Below are 18,257 nucleotides of genomic sequence, written 5' to 3'. Positions count from 1 at the left end.
GTTTATTTAACTTATATGTAGAGTATATCATGAAAAATGCTGGGCTGGATAAAGCACAAGCTAGAATCAAGATAGCCGGGAGAAATATCAATAACTTCAGATATGCAGATGATACCAGCCTTATGGCAGAAAGCAAAGAAGAACTAAAGAGTCTCTTGATGAAAGTGAAAGAGGAGAGTGAGGAAGTTGGCTTAAAACTCAGCATTCAAAAAACAAAGATCATGGCATCTGGCCCCATCACTTCATGGCAAATAGATGGTGAAACAATGGAAACTGTGTTAGACTTTATTTTCTTGGGCTTCAAAATCACAGCAGATGGTGACTGCAGCCATAAAATTAAAAGATGCTTGCTCCTGGAAAGAAAAATTATGACAAATCTAGATAGCATATTAAAAAGCAAAGACATTACTTTGCTGACAAAGGTCTGTCTAGTCAAAACTATGGTTTTTCCAGTAGTCATGTATGGATGTGAGAGTTCGAATATAAAGAAGGGTGAGCACCAAAGAACTGATGCTTTCAAACTGTGGTTGGAGAAGACTTGAGAGTCCTTTGGACTACAAGGAGATCAAAGTGGTCAATCCTAAAGGAAATCAGTCCTGAATATTCATTAGAAGGACTGATGCTGAATCTGAAGCTCCAATACTTTGGCCACCTAATGTGAAGAGCTGATTCACTGGAAAAGACCTTGATGCTGGGAAAGAATGAAGGCAGGAGGAGAAGGGATGACAGAGGATGAGATGGTTGGATGGCATCATCGACTCGATGGTCATGAGTTTGAGCAAACTCTGGGAGTTGGTGAAGGCCAGGGAAGCCTGGTTTGCGGCAGTCCATGGGGTGCAGAGTTGGATCTGACTGAGCGACTAAACTGAGAACAGATACCATTTTAACAGGCTTTTGTAAAAGAGACTGAAGAAGTACCTGGGGAAATTCCAAAAGGCTGATTATAACAGGAAGATCACCTAGCTGATAGGTAAAAGCATAAGGCTTCACCAATAAGAGTAAATGAAGATGGTGCGTGCTAAGTTGCTTCAGTCCTGTCTGATTCTTTGTGACCCTATGAAGTGTAGCCTGCCAGGCTCCTCTGTCCATGGGAGTCTCCAGACAAGAATACTGAAGTGGGTTGCTATTTCCTTCTCCAGGGGATCCTCCTGACCCAGGGATCCAACCTATATCTCTCTCTTACATCTCATGCATTGGCAAGCAGGTTCTTTACCGCTAGCACCACCTGGGAAGCCCAGTAAAGATGGTGCCTCTCTGGAAACAAACTTTAAGGTGGACGTACAATGACTTAATTAATTGGAAACGGGCTTCCCTGATAGCTCAAAGGTAAAGAATCCACCTGCCATGCAAGAGATGCAGGTTCGATCCTGGGGTCGGGGAGAGTCCCTGGAGAAGGAAATGGTAACCCACTCCAGTATTCTTGCCTAGGAAATCCCATACACAGAAGAGCATGGCTGGCTACAAGCCATGGGGTCACGAAAGAGTCAAACACGACTTAGCAACTAAAGAACAATAACTGGAAAAAGGTTTATAAGGTTGCTTCAGTTCAGTTGCTCAGTCATGTCCAACTCTTTGCGACCCCATGAATTGCAGCACGCCAGGCCTCCCTGTCCATCACCAACTCCTGGAGTTCACCCAAACTCATGTTCATCGAGTCGGTGATGCCATCCAGCCATCTCATCCTCTGTCATCCCCTTCTCCTCCTGCCCCCAATCCCTCCCAGCATCAGAGTCTTTTCCAATGAGTCAACTCTTCACATGAGGTGGCCAAAGTATTGGAGTTTCAGCTTTAGCAACAGTCCTTCCAAAGAACACCCAGGACTGATAGAATGGACTGGTTGGATCTCTTTGCAGTCCAAGGAGACTCAATGGAAAAGACTCTGATGCTGGGAGGGATAGGGGGCAAGAGGCGAAGGGGACGATAGAGGATGAGATGGCTGGATGGCATCACCAACTCGATGCACATGAGTTTGAGTAAACTCCGGGAGTTGGTGGATAGGGAGGCCTGGCGCCTTGATTCATGGGGTTGCAAAGAGTCGGACACGACTGAGCGACTGAAATGAACTGAACATATATCCATTCCATGAAAAATTATTTGGACTACGGGTTAATTCATAAACAACGGTTCTCTACAAAGCAAAACAAAACAAAACCTTGTATAAAAACAAACACTGCTTCCCTGGCGGCTCACTGGTAAAGAATTCGCCAGTTAATGCAGATGACATGTGTTAGATCCCTGGTCAGGGAAGACCCCACAAATGCCCAGCAACTAAACCCATGGTCCACAACTATTGAGCGCGTGCCTTAGTGTCGGAGCCCCAACTACGAAGCCCTGGAGCCCTAGAGCCTGTGCTCCTGCAACAAGAGAAGCCATGAAGTGAGAAACCTGACCATTGGAACTAGAAAAGTAGTACCCCTCGCAGCAAGAAAGACCTAACACAACCCCAAATAAACAAAAAAGAACCTAACATATAGCACAGGGAACTATATTCCATATCTTGTAACAAGCTATAATGGAAAATAATTTGAAAAAGAATATATATAACTGAACCCCCCTGCTGTACACCTGAAACACTTAAAAAAATTTTTTTTAAAAGACACAGACAAAACCTGTAACTTTTTTTTTATTTTTTTAAGCCGGCTTAGTATTATCTGTTTTACTCCTAAGCACTTAAAAAATTTCGGATTGTGGGTGGGAATAAGGGCGGGGAAATGCACTAATTCTGGTCCCGGGGCAAAGGTTTCTTAATGTTACCTATAAATTACAGTTTTTTTATTTTTGACGTGACTCAAGATCACAGGTGACCACAGTGCCTGAAAACGCCAGGGGAAATCTTTTCACCGGGCGAAGCGACGGACGAGGGGAGCAAACTGGCCCGGTGGTGGAGGAGGGACCCTAAGGCCCATTCGGGAGCGGCCCGGGGTCGGCCGCGCAGATTACCCACTTCGCCCCGAGGGAACTGGTCTTCAGGGCCCGTGGTAAAGCGACCCGAGCCCTCGGCTGCCCAGAGCCACGTGCGTCGGGCGCCCCGCCCCTCCCTCATAGCCGGCCGAGCGAGGCGCAAGCCCGTTGCGAGTCACAGAGGCCTGGTGCGCGCCCCGCCCCTGTGCCCGGAGCAAGGGCCGCCGTGGCCCGGGAGCCGGGGAATCGCCCTGTTCGCCCTCCTTTCCCCTCGGCTGGCCGCTGGGGCGGGGCCGGCCCTCAAGCAGGGCGGCACCCAGGCGGGCTCGTCAGTCACCCACCGCGGGCGGCGGCCTGGCGAGGTCCGGAGCCGGTGAGTAGCCACGTCACGCTCCTCCGGGAGGCCCCGCCCCCGCTCCGTCCTCTCGGACCGCCCCCTTTCCTGGCCCCGCCTCCACCCCCGCGAGCAGTTACCGGCAGAGGTAGCTCGCGCCTCTCCGATTCTGCTAGAGGTCCTCAAGGCTCGGCTTGCGGTGCTTTTGCCTCAGCCCGCGCCGGGTGAGGGCACGCGGCTGGGGCTGCGACGCCCGGCGCGTGTTGGCAGGCTCGGGGCTAGCGCCGCTGAGGCAGGCTGGGCCGACGGGCGGTTAGCGCCCCGTTCGACGCGGGGAGGGGCGGCACGCCGAGAGCTGCACGGCCTCCTCACCCGACGCGGGCGGCCGTGGCGACGGCGGCCGGGTTCTCGGGTTCTCTTCCTCAGGCCAGAGCCAGTCGGTGTCCCGGCGGAGCGACGGGCAGCCGGGCTCCCTTGCCCCGGGCCCCCCCTGGCTGGGGCGGCTGGGGCAGGGGGACCATGTCTGCTCGCGTTCCAGTGCCCGCCGCTCACCCTCGGGAGGAGCCTCCCGCGGCAGGAGCTGAGAGGGAGTCGCTGGCGGCCGCGGCGAGCCGGCAGGCCGAGCAGCTAGCCCCGCTCGAACGGGAGGGCAAGGAGGCGGCGAGGGAAGAGAGGGCCGCGACCGCCACCATCGCGGGGGCGCGGGGTGAGCCGTCGCCGGCGCCGGTGCTGGGACACAGCGTGCCTCAGGCGGCGGTGCCTGTGAAGCCCCTGGCGCTGCACCTGGCGCACAAGGCGCGCGGGCCAGGGGGCCCCTTTGGCGGGGAGCCGCCGCGACCGCTGCCGCGGGACCCGCCGGCCGAGAACGCCCGGGAGGAGGAGGCAGCGGCCAGCTCTGAGGAAAAGCTGCAGCCGCCGCCGCCGCCGCCGAAGGAGAATCCCTGGACCAGAAAGCCTCCTCAGCACCTGTCCCCCGCTGGGACGGGGCCTCTGCCGTTGCTCCCACTGGAAACCTTGGAGGCAGGTCTGTGGGTCCTCTGCGGTGGGCACCGGGAGGGTGTGTGCAGGGGCGACTCGTGGCGACCAAGGCTCCGCGGGGCTGGGGGAGGGGCAGGGGCAGGGGCAGGGCTCCTTGCCCTGTCAGTCGGAGGTGTTTCGTTCCAAGGTGTCATTCATTCTGCCTATTTACATAAATGGACATCTGGGAAGGGAGCGACAGGAAGAGGTGGGACCTCGGGTTCTCCTTGACTAGTGGGGGCACGGCGGGAGCGATGGAGCTGAGCCACTCCGCTGGCACTGCCTCAGTTTTGTCTTGCCCCCACGTGGTAGTGACTTGGGAAAGCTGACTTGAGGTAGATGTTCAGTTCATCCTACAGAAGTTTCTGTAGACTTTTTGAGAAGAGGTGAAGCAAGTCGGACGGGGGATTTATTTATAAATGGAAGCGCGGTTGTGAATTTTTTATTATGAAATAATTGATAAGCTGAAAATTGTCAGGGTTTTCAAAACGGTGCTAAGTCATATTAAAAATGAGACACTATACTGCAGTTGTTAGTAAAAAGTTTTGAGTTCATAATTGTGGTGGAAAATTGTTGAAATAGGGTAGTTGACCAGAGAGTGAATTGCTCATTAGGTGAATAGTAGTCATAGTAGTCTTATGGTTCAGCGGTAAAGAATCCTTCTGCCAATGTAGGGTATGCTTGTTGGATCCCTGGGCCGGAAAGATCCCCTGGAGAAGGAAATGACAACCCACTCCAGTATTCTTGCCTGGGAAATCTCATGGACAGAGGAGCCTGATTGGCTGCAGTCCATGGGTCGCAAAGAGTCGGATACAACTTAGCGACTATATAACAACAAACATTCAGTTACCTGTCCTTCCTAGAGGAGGTAAGATTGTGCCACTGAATTTAATGCTGACCAATGCCCTGTGTTCCCTAGAGATTTATTTTGGTTATAACAACTTCAGGTTTTTTTTAAGTTAAATAGATATCCCAAATAAAACTAAGACAAACTAGTTTTGCTGTCTAATTAAGTTGTAGTGAGTTAAACTTCTCATATAGAAATTACAGCTGTTTACTTACAAGTGTTTGCTTTTCTTAAAGGTTAACAGTGAAACAGGGACAATTCAAGCGTGTTTACAGGGTTGTGAGGATCAAATGAGACTAAGGAATGGTCAAATATAAGGTGATAGTTATAGACATATTGCAGCTATAGTAACATTTCTTCTAAGGAACTCCAATAGAGGGAGATAAGTGTTAGTTGGTTTGCACAGTAGTAATCATTTTTTAATGCTGCAGAACTTTAAACAAATAGTTTAAAGTATAACTTTAAACAGTTATTTTACATCAGAGGTTTAATGGTCTTTAAATTATCATTTGATAAACCTTAACACAAAAAAATCTACTCAGAATTTTTTCTCTGAATTTAAACTTGCCACCATTCTCTCCTAGCTGCAAAGCTCTATTTGTTTACCACTGTTACTAAGTGAAGAGAACAAAAGTCTTAATTCGAAAACTTTAGTGAATCTTAATGTCTGTCTCACCTCCCTACTTTGAGACTTACACATATTATACATTATAGTCAGTGATCTACCAAAAAAAAAAACCTTGATTTTACAATTAATTTGACAGGTTTTAAGACTCAAATTTTAATTGGAGATTACCTTGCTAAAATATTTAACAGTTTAATATAATTAGCCTGCAGGTGCCTTCATTAGGGACCTTAATCTTTGTTTGTTGCAGATTAAGCATCTGCTGATGAACCAGGTGTGGTTCATAGGGACTTTAATTTTGCTGATGTTTCTCTGTAGGCAACATTTCTGTTCTTGGAATCTATTCGGTACCTGCAGGAATACTGTTCTTTATACTTAGAGTGCTGTAGTAACTTCATAGTCTATCCTCAACACTGACTCTGTACTTCTATGCAACTTCTATTCAAAATTGAAAAACTCTGTCTAGGTAACTTAGATAAGAGTTTGTGGAGTAGAACTGTACAATTTGCGTTCTAGACCCGACTAGCTACTATCTAGCTAGTTGACTTTCGGCAAGATTTCTGGGCCTTGAAAATGAATGAAGTGGATATATTTTCTTTCATTTCTTAATACCAAAGGGCCTTCTGTAACCTAAATCTGCCAGCTTTCTATTTTCCTAAGTAAATTTGCAACTTCAAGAATAATGATTATGGTTCAGAGTCCAGAATAGGTGCAAACTTAGGGGAGTGTTAAATTAGTACAATAATCTTTTTCGTTGGAAGCCTATGTGATTTATCCTATAAACCAAGAGATTCATGAGAGGGAAAGAGGATATTAATTATGCTATAATATCAGAATTAAACTTACATTTTTCCTAGCCAAACCAGGATTTACTGTCATTCACTTAATAAAGTACCAGAATTCCATCCATAAAATTTTTGCCAGAAAGTTTACTACCAGAGATAGAAACATAGGAAATGTAGCAAAGTATTTCTGGACTTGTAGTCATGATTTTTTTGTTAGAACCTGGAGTTCTAACTGAATTGCAAGTGAGGAATTCTTCAGCCCTGTGACACACTTTCCTTCACTTTGGGAATGGTTCTGGCTTGTGTATTGGTGTTTCTGGTAATCCAGATAAGAAACTCTTTTCAGCCAAAGCCCAGCCCAATGGTACTAGAATAGTATCATTGTGGTCTTAGATTCTTGTCAGGAGACTAGAAAGAATTGTTCCTCGATCCATGTTTAAAGCATTTTACTTATTTTGAAGACCTTTACTAAAGTTACAGTATGGGATTTATGAGTCACTTACCTTGTACCCATGGTTATATTTTGCATATTAAAAACCAGCTTTCTAAATTTAATTTTTACTCACAAAAATATTGATTTGGGGGCTTGCCTGGTGACCTAGTGGTTAGGATTTGGCTCTTTCACTGCAGAGGGCCTGGTTCAATCCCTGGTTGGGGAACTATCCTTCATGCTGAGAGGTTGGGTCACAATACAAAAAATTATTTTTTTCTTTTTCATCTTTAGTCTTCTTGACCCCATCAACCTTTTCTCCAAGTGTGTTTCCCAGAAACCTCAAATAAGCTTACTGTAAATCTAATAACCTTTTACTTAAATTATATAAATTATACATAAATGTTTTTATAAACACAGAAATTTGCTGTTCCCTTCAAAAAGAAAAATAGTCACGTTACCAGTTTATTGAATATCCTTTCAGACCTTTCTGTGAAATTATTTCCAAATACAGTGTTTTGTATGTGCATTTAGACTTTTCTCAAATTAAAATTTTACCGGATCCTTTTATTTTTCTTTACAGTGAGTTTTTAAATTATATTAACAGTAGTTTCAGGTGTGTGATTCAGATTTGCATATACATATTGTGGACTTCCCTGGTGACTTAGTGGTAAAGAATCCACCTGCCAATGCAGGGGATGCGGGTTCGATCCCTGGGTCAAGAAAATCAAGATGATGCTAGTGGTAAAGAACCTGCCTCCAGTGCAGGAGACTTCAGAGGCACAGGTTCGATCCCTGGGTAGGGAAGATACCCTGGAGAAGGAAATGGCAACCCACTGCAGTGTTCTTGCCTGGAGAATCTCATGGACAGAGGAGCCTGGTGTGCTACAGTCCATGGGGTCCCACAGAGTTGGACACGACTGAAGCGACTTAGCATGCTGCAGAGAAGGAAAAGGCAACCTACTCCAGTATTCTTGCCTGGAAAATCCCATGGACAAAGCTGCCTGTCAAGCTATGGTCCATGGGGTTGCAAAAGAGTTGGACACAAATTAGCAACTAAACAACATTGCAAAATGATCATCATATATTTAGTTAACTACCATCTACATACTTTTTATAAAATTTTTTTCCTGTGATAAAGTTGATGCTTTTTAGTCTAAACTTTAAAAAATTGCAGAGAAGTGGTCAGTTATAACTGATGTGGTCAGTTTAGCCATTTTCCCATTAATCAACGTCCTGGTTGTTTCAAACATCTTTATGCATTTCTCTTATATACTGTCTAATTTACTCTAGGATAGCTATGTGGAATTGTTAGGTCACAGTGTATTTGTTGACAGGTTGTTCTCTAAAGTGACTACAGATTGAGTCTCAATTTTAGAGTCTGAGAAGTAAGTAGGCTTTTTTACATATTTTTTTAAGGTACTCATTTACTATAATAAAATGGCATTTGATGACATTTCTCCCTTAAATATAATAAAACCATGTGATTAATGATTGATAACTGTCAATGCCTTTTCTTAATTAAAACTTTACTAAAGATTATAGTCATGAAAATTAGAATAAAATCACCTATCATGTTGAATTTTTTTGTTCTCACTATCCAAGCTTTTCAAATGAATTGTTTTCTTATCAGGAATTGTTTCCTTATAGATTAAGATATTACAGTAATACTCAAAGTTGTATTTTGGCTCACCAATAATTGAAAAATGGATATATGAAGATCACGTACTTGTTTATATATACATATATACTTGGAGACATGTATGTATATATGTGTGTGTATATGTTAGATATATATACATATGTATATACACATATATATATGTGTGTGTGTGTGTGTATATATATATATACACTGTATGTATATATATATATTGGAGCTTAAATTTCTTAGGCTTCCTCTGTCTGAAAATTTTTAATTAAAGTTTCTGTATTTCTAAATTTTTAGGTTGGCTTTCTTTTTCAGTCTTAGATTTTTATCTAATGACATACTGGGAGAACAGCTTCCTCCATTTTGTTTGGAACATGGGAATATGAAAATATTTTCTTGGTCTTATTTTACATGTTCTATATGTGTGTATAAAATTATATGTAGAATCTGGTGTATTAATACATACAGATTTGTCTTATTTCTTAAGTTTTGCATAATTTTTTATAAATGTACCAATACTATAACTACTATATTGTTGAATATAGGAGTTACATATTTATTTTTTGGCTATGTCACACAGCTTGTGAGATCTCTGGAACAGTTTTCTAGAGCAGTGACGGCAGTGAAAGCCATAAATCCTAACTATAGGCTACCAGGGACCTCCCTAGAGGATGTCTATTTAAATACAGTTATCTAGGGAACTTCCTAGAGGTTATTTGTTTTAATGAAGTCTGGTGGATCTTCCAACCCATGGATCAAACCTGTGTTTCCTGTGTCTCTTGCATTGGCAGCCAGATTCTTTACCACTGAGCCACCTAGGAAGCCCTTTACCTGCTACAATGAACATATTTTTTTGGCTGTGCTGCTCGGTAAGCAGGATCTTAGTTTCCAGACCAGTTGAACCCACGTCCCCTGCAGTGAAAGCATGGAGTCTTAACCACTAGCCTGCCAGAAATCCCTACAATGAAAATTTTATACAGACATCTTTGTATCTTGTCTTGATTCTCAGATAATTTCTAAGAAATGGAATTTTTTCATTAAAATGTGTATGCATTTTATTAATTTAATTTTTAAAAACTTTATTGGATTCCAGTTGATTTACAGTGTTGTGTTAGTTTCAGGTGTACCTCAAAGTGATTCAGAATGTATATTCTTTCTTTTTCAGATTATTTTTTCATATAGGTTATCATAAAACATTGAGTACAGTTCCCAGTGCTATACAGTAGGTCCTTGTTGCTTATCTTTTAAAAGGATATATATATATATATATATATATATATATATATATATATATATTAGTAGTAGTATTACTATTTTGCCATGTGGCTTGGGGGTTTTATTTAGTTCCCCCACCAGAGATTGAACCCAGGCCCTTGGTAGTGAGAGCAGAGTCCTAACTACTGGATTGGCAGGACATTCCAAAAATAGTATATACATTTTAAATGACAGATTATCCTTGAAAGATTCTACTACTTCATATTCATTCCAACAGCATGAGAGAAATGTCCATTTATACAGGCTTCCCAACGCTTGGCATTTTCTTTTTTGTCAGAATAATAGGTGAAAATTGTTTTCACTTAAATTTCTTAGTGCCATTTCATGTTTGGCCACTGCTATTTCGTTTTTGAATCGTGTTTATCTTTGATTCAGATTTGTTTTTTTAAAGCTCATGTCGTTCTTTTAACTGAAAAAAGAGTGGGTTGATGAGGTGGTCTAAGAGAGCAGCACAAAGGACTTCCTTATGTTGAATTTGGGAATTAGACAAATGTATTCACAGTTGGCGTTGCACAACTGCGTGTTCCCTTTCTGCCTCTGTTGGGTAGTCTACCCTGTGTGGTTGATAGCATGAAGGAACAGACCAGAATGCTTATTACTTTTTGTGGACAGCTAGCTCCCAAAGGAAAGAGGGGAAAGGTGCTAGCTTTGCAAGTCAGTTCTTTTCCTAAACTCATTAATCAGGAAACATTGTTTCTGTGGAAACAATTGTGACTTGGGAACAGGAATGTTCCAGGACAGTCTTCCTTTTAAAAAAGTAAATTAACTATAAGTGCCACTTGGTAACCAGTATTAAGAAATCCCTCTTTCCTATCCCAGAGTATCCAACCACAGTGGCCAGCATAGTTTGTCAAATATCTTTTGATGAAAATAAATTACCATATTGGTAAACTATATATCCAAATTACAATGTGTACTTAAAGATACTCTTGTCAATAAAATGTCAGAATTATAGAGGGCACAGAGTTAAATGTGGCCTATTTTCTCATATATTACCTGAGGAAGAGTTAAAGTTGAGAGATTAAAATTTAAACAAAATAATTGGTTGAAGTAAAAATCTCTCTTCCTTTTATTTTTAAATGTGTGAAGAAATAAAGATCAAGATTCTTCCTTCCTGGCTGCCCTGCATGGCTTGCGGAATCTTTTGTTCCCAAATCACGGTTTGAACTCGGGCCTCTGGCAGTTAGAGAACTGTGTGCTAACCACTGAATCGCCAGGGAGTTACCTCCAACTTTTTTTTTTTTTTTGAAGTATAGTTGATTTACAGTATTGGGTTACCTCCCCAACTTCTTTTAGCCAGAGGTTATAATCAGTGTCTGTGTAGGGTATGGCACCGTGTTGATTTTTAAATCAAAATGATTATTAACTTACATTCAAATATTTTTGTTTGTAAATAACTTGTCATTTAATACTGAAGTTTAAAAGTTTATGTGGTCAGAATAATTTTTAAATTTCTGACCTTAATTTTGTGATTATTAATGTCTTCTTGATTTGTAATAAAACTCACTTTTGTGGCCTACCCCTAACTACTTCCCATTACATCAAACAGTTTGTGTAAGGCTGTGTTTTGTAACCACCAGGCAATAATTTACTTGACTTAGCAATATTTTAGAATGTGTTTTTACTTGGCTGAGGGAAAAGTCTTTCAAATGTTTGACACTGTGTAACTTTCATAAAATACATGTGCTGTTTATAGAATATACCTTAGTCAAATTCCAGATAATATTTGACAAATACTGTTTTTGTTCGATTTTTTTCCTGCCTCCCTTTTTGTCCTACCCGTCCATCGTATTTTTTTCTGCATCTCATTTTTCTTAATGAAGTATTTATCCTTATGCATATTTGCATGATGTATACATTTCCCTGTAGTAGTTTCTGTAGACTTTTTAAGAAGAGGTGAAGCAAGTTGGAGAAGGGGAATTTATTTATAAATGGAAGCACAATTGTGAATTTTTTGTTATGAAATAATTGATAAGCTGAAAATTGCCAGGGTTTTCGAAACAGTGCTAAGTAGTCATATTAAAAATGAAACTGTACTGTGTTTGCTACTGAAAAATTTTGAGTTCATAATTGTGGTGGAAAATTGTTGAAATAGGATAGTTGGACCTGAGAGTGAATTGCTCATTAGGTTAATAATAGTCTTGTGGTTCAACGGTAAAGAATCCTCCTGCCAATGTAGGGTATGCCGGTTGGATCCCTGGGTTGGAAAGCTCCTCAATGACAACAAACTCCAGTATTCTTGCCTGGGAAAATCCCATGAACAGAGGAGCCTGATTAGCTGCAGTCCGTGGGTCGCAAACAGTCGAACACGATTTAGTGACTACACAATATGCTTCCCTGGTGGCTCAGATGGTAAAGAATCTGCCTGCAGTGCAGGGGACCCAGGTTTGATCCCTGGGTTGGGAAGATTCCCTGGAGAAGGGAATGGCTACCCTTGCTTGGAGAATTCCATGGACAGAAGAGCCTGGTGAGCTACAGCCTGCTGCTCGCTTCAGTCGTGTCCAACACTGTGCGACCCCATAGACAGCAGCCCACCAGGCTCCTCCGTCCCTGGGATTCTCCAGGCAAGAACACTGGAGTGAGTTGCCATTTCCTTCTCCAATGCATGAAAGTGAAAAGTGAAAGGGAAGTCGCTCACCCGTTTCCGACTCTTAGCGACCCCATGGTCTGCAGCCTACCAGCCTATGGGGTTACAAAGAGTGGAACATGATGGAGCGACTGACATTTACTTACACATTTACTTGTGTCCCTAAAGTATAAGGAAGTGTAGAGCAAATAGCCATGTACTCACTATCTGCTTTAGAAATATAATTTCTACAATATTCACACTCCTTGTGTGCCCATCCCTGGGGATGTCGTCATCCTTCATCCAGCTTCCTTTCATAATATCTTATTTGAATTTTTCTGGTTTTAACTCAGAAATCATTTTATTTTACTCGGAATTGGTCATTGCCATGATTTATGGGGTTCATTGTTTACTAAATTATTGTGTTTTCTGTTTATTCGACTTTAATATTTACTTTAGGGCATGTTTAACTAGATAATCATCGTGCTAGAGAAAAAGACATTTTAAAGCTTCATTTGGAGACTATTATTAACCTTCATTGTGTTCTGATTCAAGATAGGGACAGGTGATGATACTGTGATAGTCTTACACATGCTTTTACAGACATCTGTTTTATTTTTTATGGCTTGATTCTAGAGATAAGCTATTTTGGTTTTTCCAAAGACAAATTGAAGTCTTCTGACTTATTTTCTGGATGCTTCTTGATGTATGTGAATATATTTATATATACAAATATATGCATAATATATATAATATATGGCTTCCCTGGTGGCTCAGTGGTGAAGAATCCACCTGCCAATGCAGGAGATATGGGTTTGATCCCTTGGTTGGGAAGATCCCCTGGAGAAGGAAATATGGTAACCCATTCCATTTTTCTTGCCTGGGAAACCACATGGACAGAGGAGGGCTCTGGAGGGCTACAGCCCATGGGGTTGGAGAGTCAGACACTACTTAGCAATTAAACAGCAACAACATATATAATGTATATAGAAAAATACATCCCATTGGGAATTGATTCACCAACTTTACAAAAATGTGTTATATTTCTAATTTTTCCATGTTACACCTGATAGTGAAAGGACTGGTTCTGTCAGTTCAGTAAGCTGTTAATATTTTCTTCTTCTTTATTTGAACACTGAAGACCACTTTCAGTCCATGTTTGAAATGTGGTTGATTTCTTGTTAGGAATTTGAGTCTTAGAACTTTGCATTTTGTTGAAAATAATGACTACATTGACTTACTGAAATTGGTTTAATTGTTATTTTGTCAAATATTTTAAGTGATACAGTTATAAAAAACAGTTCTTTGTTTTGTTTTTTTTTAGAGCTCAGTTCCCCCAAAATTATAAAAGCAGGAAAACTCAAGACAAAGAAATCCAATAAGGTATACTTGACAATAAATAATTTTTGACTATTCTGAAAGGAGCTCCTCAGATTACTGTGTATTTTTCTCTTCTGTCATTAATGTTTGATGTTAATATACTAGAGAATTGTAGCTTTTTCCAGATCTCCATATGCATATGTTATCCTGCATCTATCAGTTTAGTCAAAGTTGTTAATCGTGCCAGGAGCTGGATTATAAGACCAAAGCGTTCTTTCTGGGTTCTGTTGTTGGGAGAAAGTTTTGGATTAATTTGGCAAATGCCTACATATCGATGAATGTAGATGATTTTAAAAGTTACATTTACTTTTAGAAAAATCTTTTTCTATTTAAAAAATTCCTAATTTGTATAACACTTCTTTTATTACTTCTTAGGCTAGTGATTTCAGCGATATGGCAAACTGGCCAACACCAAGTGAATTAGTGAACACTGAAGTGAGTATTCTTTTAAAACCTTTTTTTTAATAAAGGGAAAGTATTCTCATTTCACATGCCAACTTTATTTTACTTCAAATTTAGAGAATCACATTGATAAAGTACTCATTTTTCAAATACTTTGATTTCTTTCATCCTGTTGCCTTCTTCTGGTTGTATTCTCAGGACCATATATTTGGAGAGGTTGGGGTATACTGGGATGTCAACTTCATGTTATGCCTACAAATAGAGTATTTTTTAATGTAATGTCTAATTGAAGCCCATTTTGTATTTCAAAATTTATTTTATATACGTTTGAGTAAAATTTTTCCAATGTGTTGAAGTATTAAGTCTTTATATACACATACATATTATATGTATAACATATCAAAAGATGTTCAGTATATGGATTTTTTAAAACAGTTTTAGATTTTTATGTTTGCTTTATTTATTTATGACTGTGTTGGATCTTTATGCTGCTCTTGGGCTTTCTCTAGTTATGGTGAGCAGGGGTAGAGCATAGGCACAGCAGTTGTGGTGCACAGGCTTAGTTGACCCCAGGCCTGAGGAATCTTCCCGGACCAGGAATTAAACCCATGCCCTCTGCATTGGCGGGTGATTCTTAACCACTGGACCACCAGGGAAGTCTTAGTAAATTGATTTCTAATTTAACTATGAAAGAAGTTCTAAAAAGATATTCTGAAATAGTCTATCAAAAAGCTTTTTAGTTCCTTCCCTAGCTGTCTGGGTGTTAAGACCATGCTTCCACTGGCAGGGGCATGGGTTCAATCCTTGGTTGGGGAACTAAGATCCCACATGTTGGATCCATAGCCAAATAAAAAAAAATAATAATAAAGAGGATTTTCTTTTTAAAGAAGTAGTGTATATAGTCATCTGGTTCCATGGTTTCATTTGACACTGTACATTTTGTTATTTGTATTTTGTGCAGTAATATCGGAGTATAGTTTAATATATATGAAACAATTTAATTGATGAATAAACAACATAATAAACTGTATATGAAGGGTACAGTCTGATATCCTTTGACCTGTAAAACTTTCTCCACAAACAGGATAATGAGCTTGATTTGTAATTCTTCCCTGTTATGTCCCTCTCCACACCATTATCCCAACCACTGATAAGCTGTACTTAGTTAATTTGCCCTTTCTCCAGTTTAAAAAGAATTTTTTATTGGAGTATAGTTGATATACAATGTATTTACTACAGTTTTATGTAAGTGGAGTTATACAGCATGTATATTTTTTTGCCCCTGGCTTTCATTTAGCTTAATTATTTTGAGTTTTATTTATGTTATATGTATGAGTAGTTTGTTCTTATTTATTGAGTAGTAGTCAATTGATGGATATAATACTGTCCATTCACCTACTGGTGAACGTTTGTGTTGATTCCAGTTTTTTGACTGTTAGGAATAAAGCTACTATATAAACATTTGTGTACACAATTTGCAAGGATATATGCCTTTATTTTTCTTGGGAGTAGAATAGGTGGATTTTATGGTAGCTATTTAAAATTTTAAATTACCAAACTTTTTATTCCACCAGTAGTGTATGAGAATTCTAATTGCTCTATATTCTCCCTAATACTTGACGTGGTCAGTCTTACTGTAGGTGTGTGATGGTATCACATTGTAGTTTTACTTTGCACTTTTCTATTGATGTCAAGTACATGTTCATGTACATTTGCCATCAGTATATCTTTTTGATGAAACGTCTGTTTAACCCTTGCCCACTTTTTAATTGTTTCCTTGTTGCTGCATTTTAGAGTTCATTATATATCTTGGATACAAGTCCTTTTATCAGATACTTAGTAACTGTTTTCTCCTTGTCTTTCACTTGACTTTTCTCTTAACAGTGTCTTTTGTAGTTTTTTATTTTTGATAAAAGTTGTCATTTGTTTTACGATATGTAGGTAAGGTATTACCACAAATTTGGGAATATGTTAGAGAAAATGTTCATGAAAATTTAACTCTGTAAAACCTTTTGCAGTGTCAGAGTGTCATCAGTCAAGGAAATAAGAAGCCACAAAATAGAAAAGAAAGAGAAGACAAGGTTGAAAAGAGAAGTGTTAACAATGAAAGCAAAGAAAACCGGGAAACAAAATTAGATGGTCCTGGTGAAAATGTCAGTGAGGATGAGGCTCAGTTAAGCAATCAACGAAAAAGAGGTTAGTTTGTTTATACCTTCATTTTGATTTTAAGTATTTAAAGAGAGCTGTAGTAATGAAGAATCTTATTTAATCAGTTGATTGCTGGTAGTCACCAGTGAGTAGTTTGGATTTCTTCACAACTGAGTGACTGAGTGCACAAGCACACACAGAGCACACGTTTATCTTTAAAACAAGCAATTTGTTGTTAGTCACTAAGTTGTGTCTGACTCTTTTGTGACCCCGTGGAATGTAGCCTGCCAGGCTCCTCTGTCCATGAGATTTCTCAGGCAAGAATACTAGAGTGGGTTGCTATTTCCTTCTCAACCCAGGTAATGTTCCCAACCCAGGTATCAAACCTCCATCTTTTGTGTCTCCTACACTGGCAGGTGGATTCTTTATCACCCGGGAAACCTAAAACGAGGGCTTATTTATCCTCAAAGAATCTCACTGATACTCATTAGAATTTAGAGTATAGACTTTAGAGAACTTTTAGATTCTTTCGTATTCCCTTTGCCTTATCTGTCCATAGTTTGCCATATTTGTAGGAAATTAATACACTAATATTCTCTTAATTAATTTGGTAGTTTTTCCTTTTCCCATGAATCTTTTTGTTTTAATTGAAAATTGTATTGGGCAGAAATCTGAACATTTTGAAACCTTAACTGTGCAATCCATGAATTGGTAAAGATTTCACTGTACTACAGCTATTAATTACACTATCATTTAGTCAACAAGAAATGTCAAATTGCTTATATCTCTGAAGAACTTAGGAAAATACAAAGATTTATCAAATGAAGTTAGATTTGCAGTTAAACTTCATTTTGAAAAAGCTCATTAGTAGTTATACTGGATAAACTAAAATTTGAGGCAGTTATTTTAAACTAAAAGTGTTTTGAATCAATATTCAAATAATTTTCAGGTGTACCCTGTTCTGAAGCCTAAGTATCAAGTATTAGATGAAAGTAGTGTGTGTACTTAATATTTTTTTATAACTTCTTTGTCAGAATTAAATGGAAGAGTATGCATTTCACTTAAAAGCAAAAGAATTCCAGTTATATTCTATCATTGTCTTTTAACTTGAGCTTTAAAAACTTTGCAGTTTCCGTTTACTTAATTAAAATTTAGAGTCCTTTCACAGTTGCAAAGCTTTAATGAAAATTGTACATTGCCCTTAAATGATTTTATTTTGTTTTCTTCAAGCTAATAAGCACAGATGGGTACCACTGCACTTAGAAGATGTAAGACCAGAGAGTCAAGAAAGACCAGGGTCCCGGAATAGCTCAAGATGTCAACCTGAAGCAAATAAATCATCACATAACAATAGGAGAAATGACACACAAAGTAAGTAACATTTTAAGAGAAAAATGACTAATTTAGCCTTAATGCTCATTGTTGTAATAACCATGTATACAATATAAAGTATTTGAGAGTAAGTTGAAGATATTGTGCCCCTTACTCAGAGTTAAAGAGTCTATATCATAAGAACAGTAACACAGTCTGTCTGTCCACAGATAGAATTTCTCAGTAATGCCCTTTGCAGTTTTTCTGTCTTTCCCAGAATCTAATCTGTGATCACACGTTGCTTTTACTTGTCTTCTCTTTCATCTCTGTTAGTTTGAGATAGTTCTACTTTTGTTTTTTCATGATGATCTTTTTCTGAAAGACATAGGACAGTTATGTGTCTGTGCCGTACCTCACTTGCGGTTTTCTGATGTTTCCTCATGATTGGGTTATGTTTTCTGATGTTGCCTCATGATTGGGTTATGAGTTTTTGGCAAGAATACTGTAAAGGTTAAATGATTTTCTTTCAAGTGTGTAACTTGAAAATACATATAATATTGGTGTATCTTATTATTGGTGATACTT

At 39.8% G+C, this 18,257-nt stretch overlaps 1 protein-coding gene across 1 annotated transcript in view; it reads left to right on the top strand.

The window, feature by feature from the left end:
- The first annotated feature begins 3,754 nt into the window (after positions 1 to 3,754).
- The window catches only part of LARP1B (La ribonucleoprotein 1B), a 123,231-nt gene continuing 108,728 nt past the window's right edge, over positions 3,755 to 18,257 (top strand). The window contains exons 1-5 of the mRNA XM_052654583.1: positions 3,755 to 4,259; positions 13,756 to 13,814; positions 14,187 to 14,246; positions 16,232 to 16,409; positions 17,592 to 17,732. Of these exons, the coding sequence (XP_052510543.1) occupies positions 3,755 to 4,259; positions 13,756 to 13,814; positions 14,187 to 14,246; positions 16,232 to 16,409; positions 17,592 to 17,732 (943 nt within the window). The remainder of the gene's footprint in view (positions 4,260 to 13,755; positions 13,815 to 14,186; positions 14,247 to 16,231; positions 16,410 to 17,591; positions 17,733 to 18,257) is intronic.

The sequence above is a fragment of the Budorcas taxicolor genome, chromosome 17 (genome assembly GCF_023091745.1).
Source record: "Budorcas taxicolor isolate Tak-1 chromosome 17, Takin1.1, whole genome shotgun sequence".
Lineage (NCBI taxonomy): Eukaryota > Metazoa > Chordata > Mammalia > Artiodactyla > Bovidae > Budorcas > Budorcas taxicolor.
This window is presented reverse-complemented; position numbering and strand designations above follow the sequence as displayed.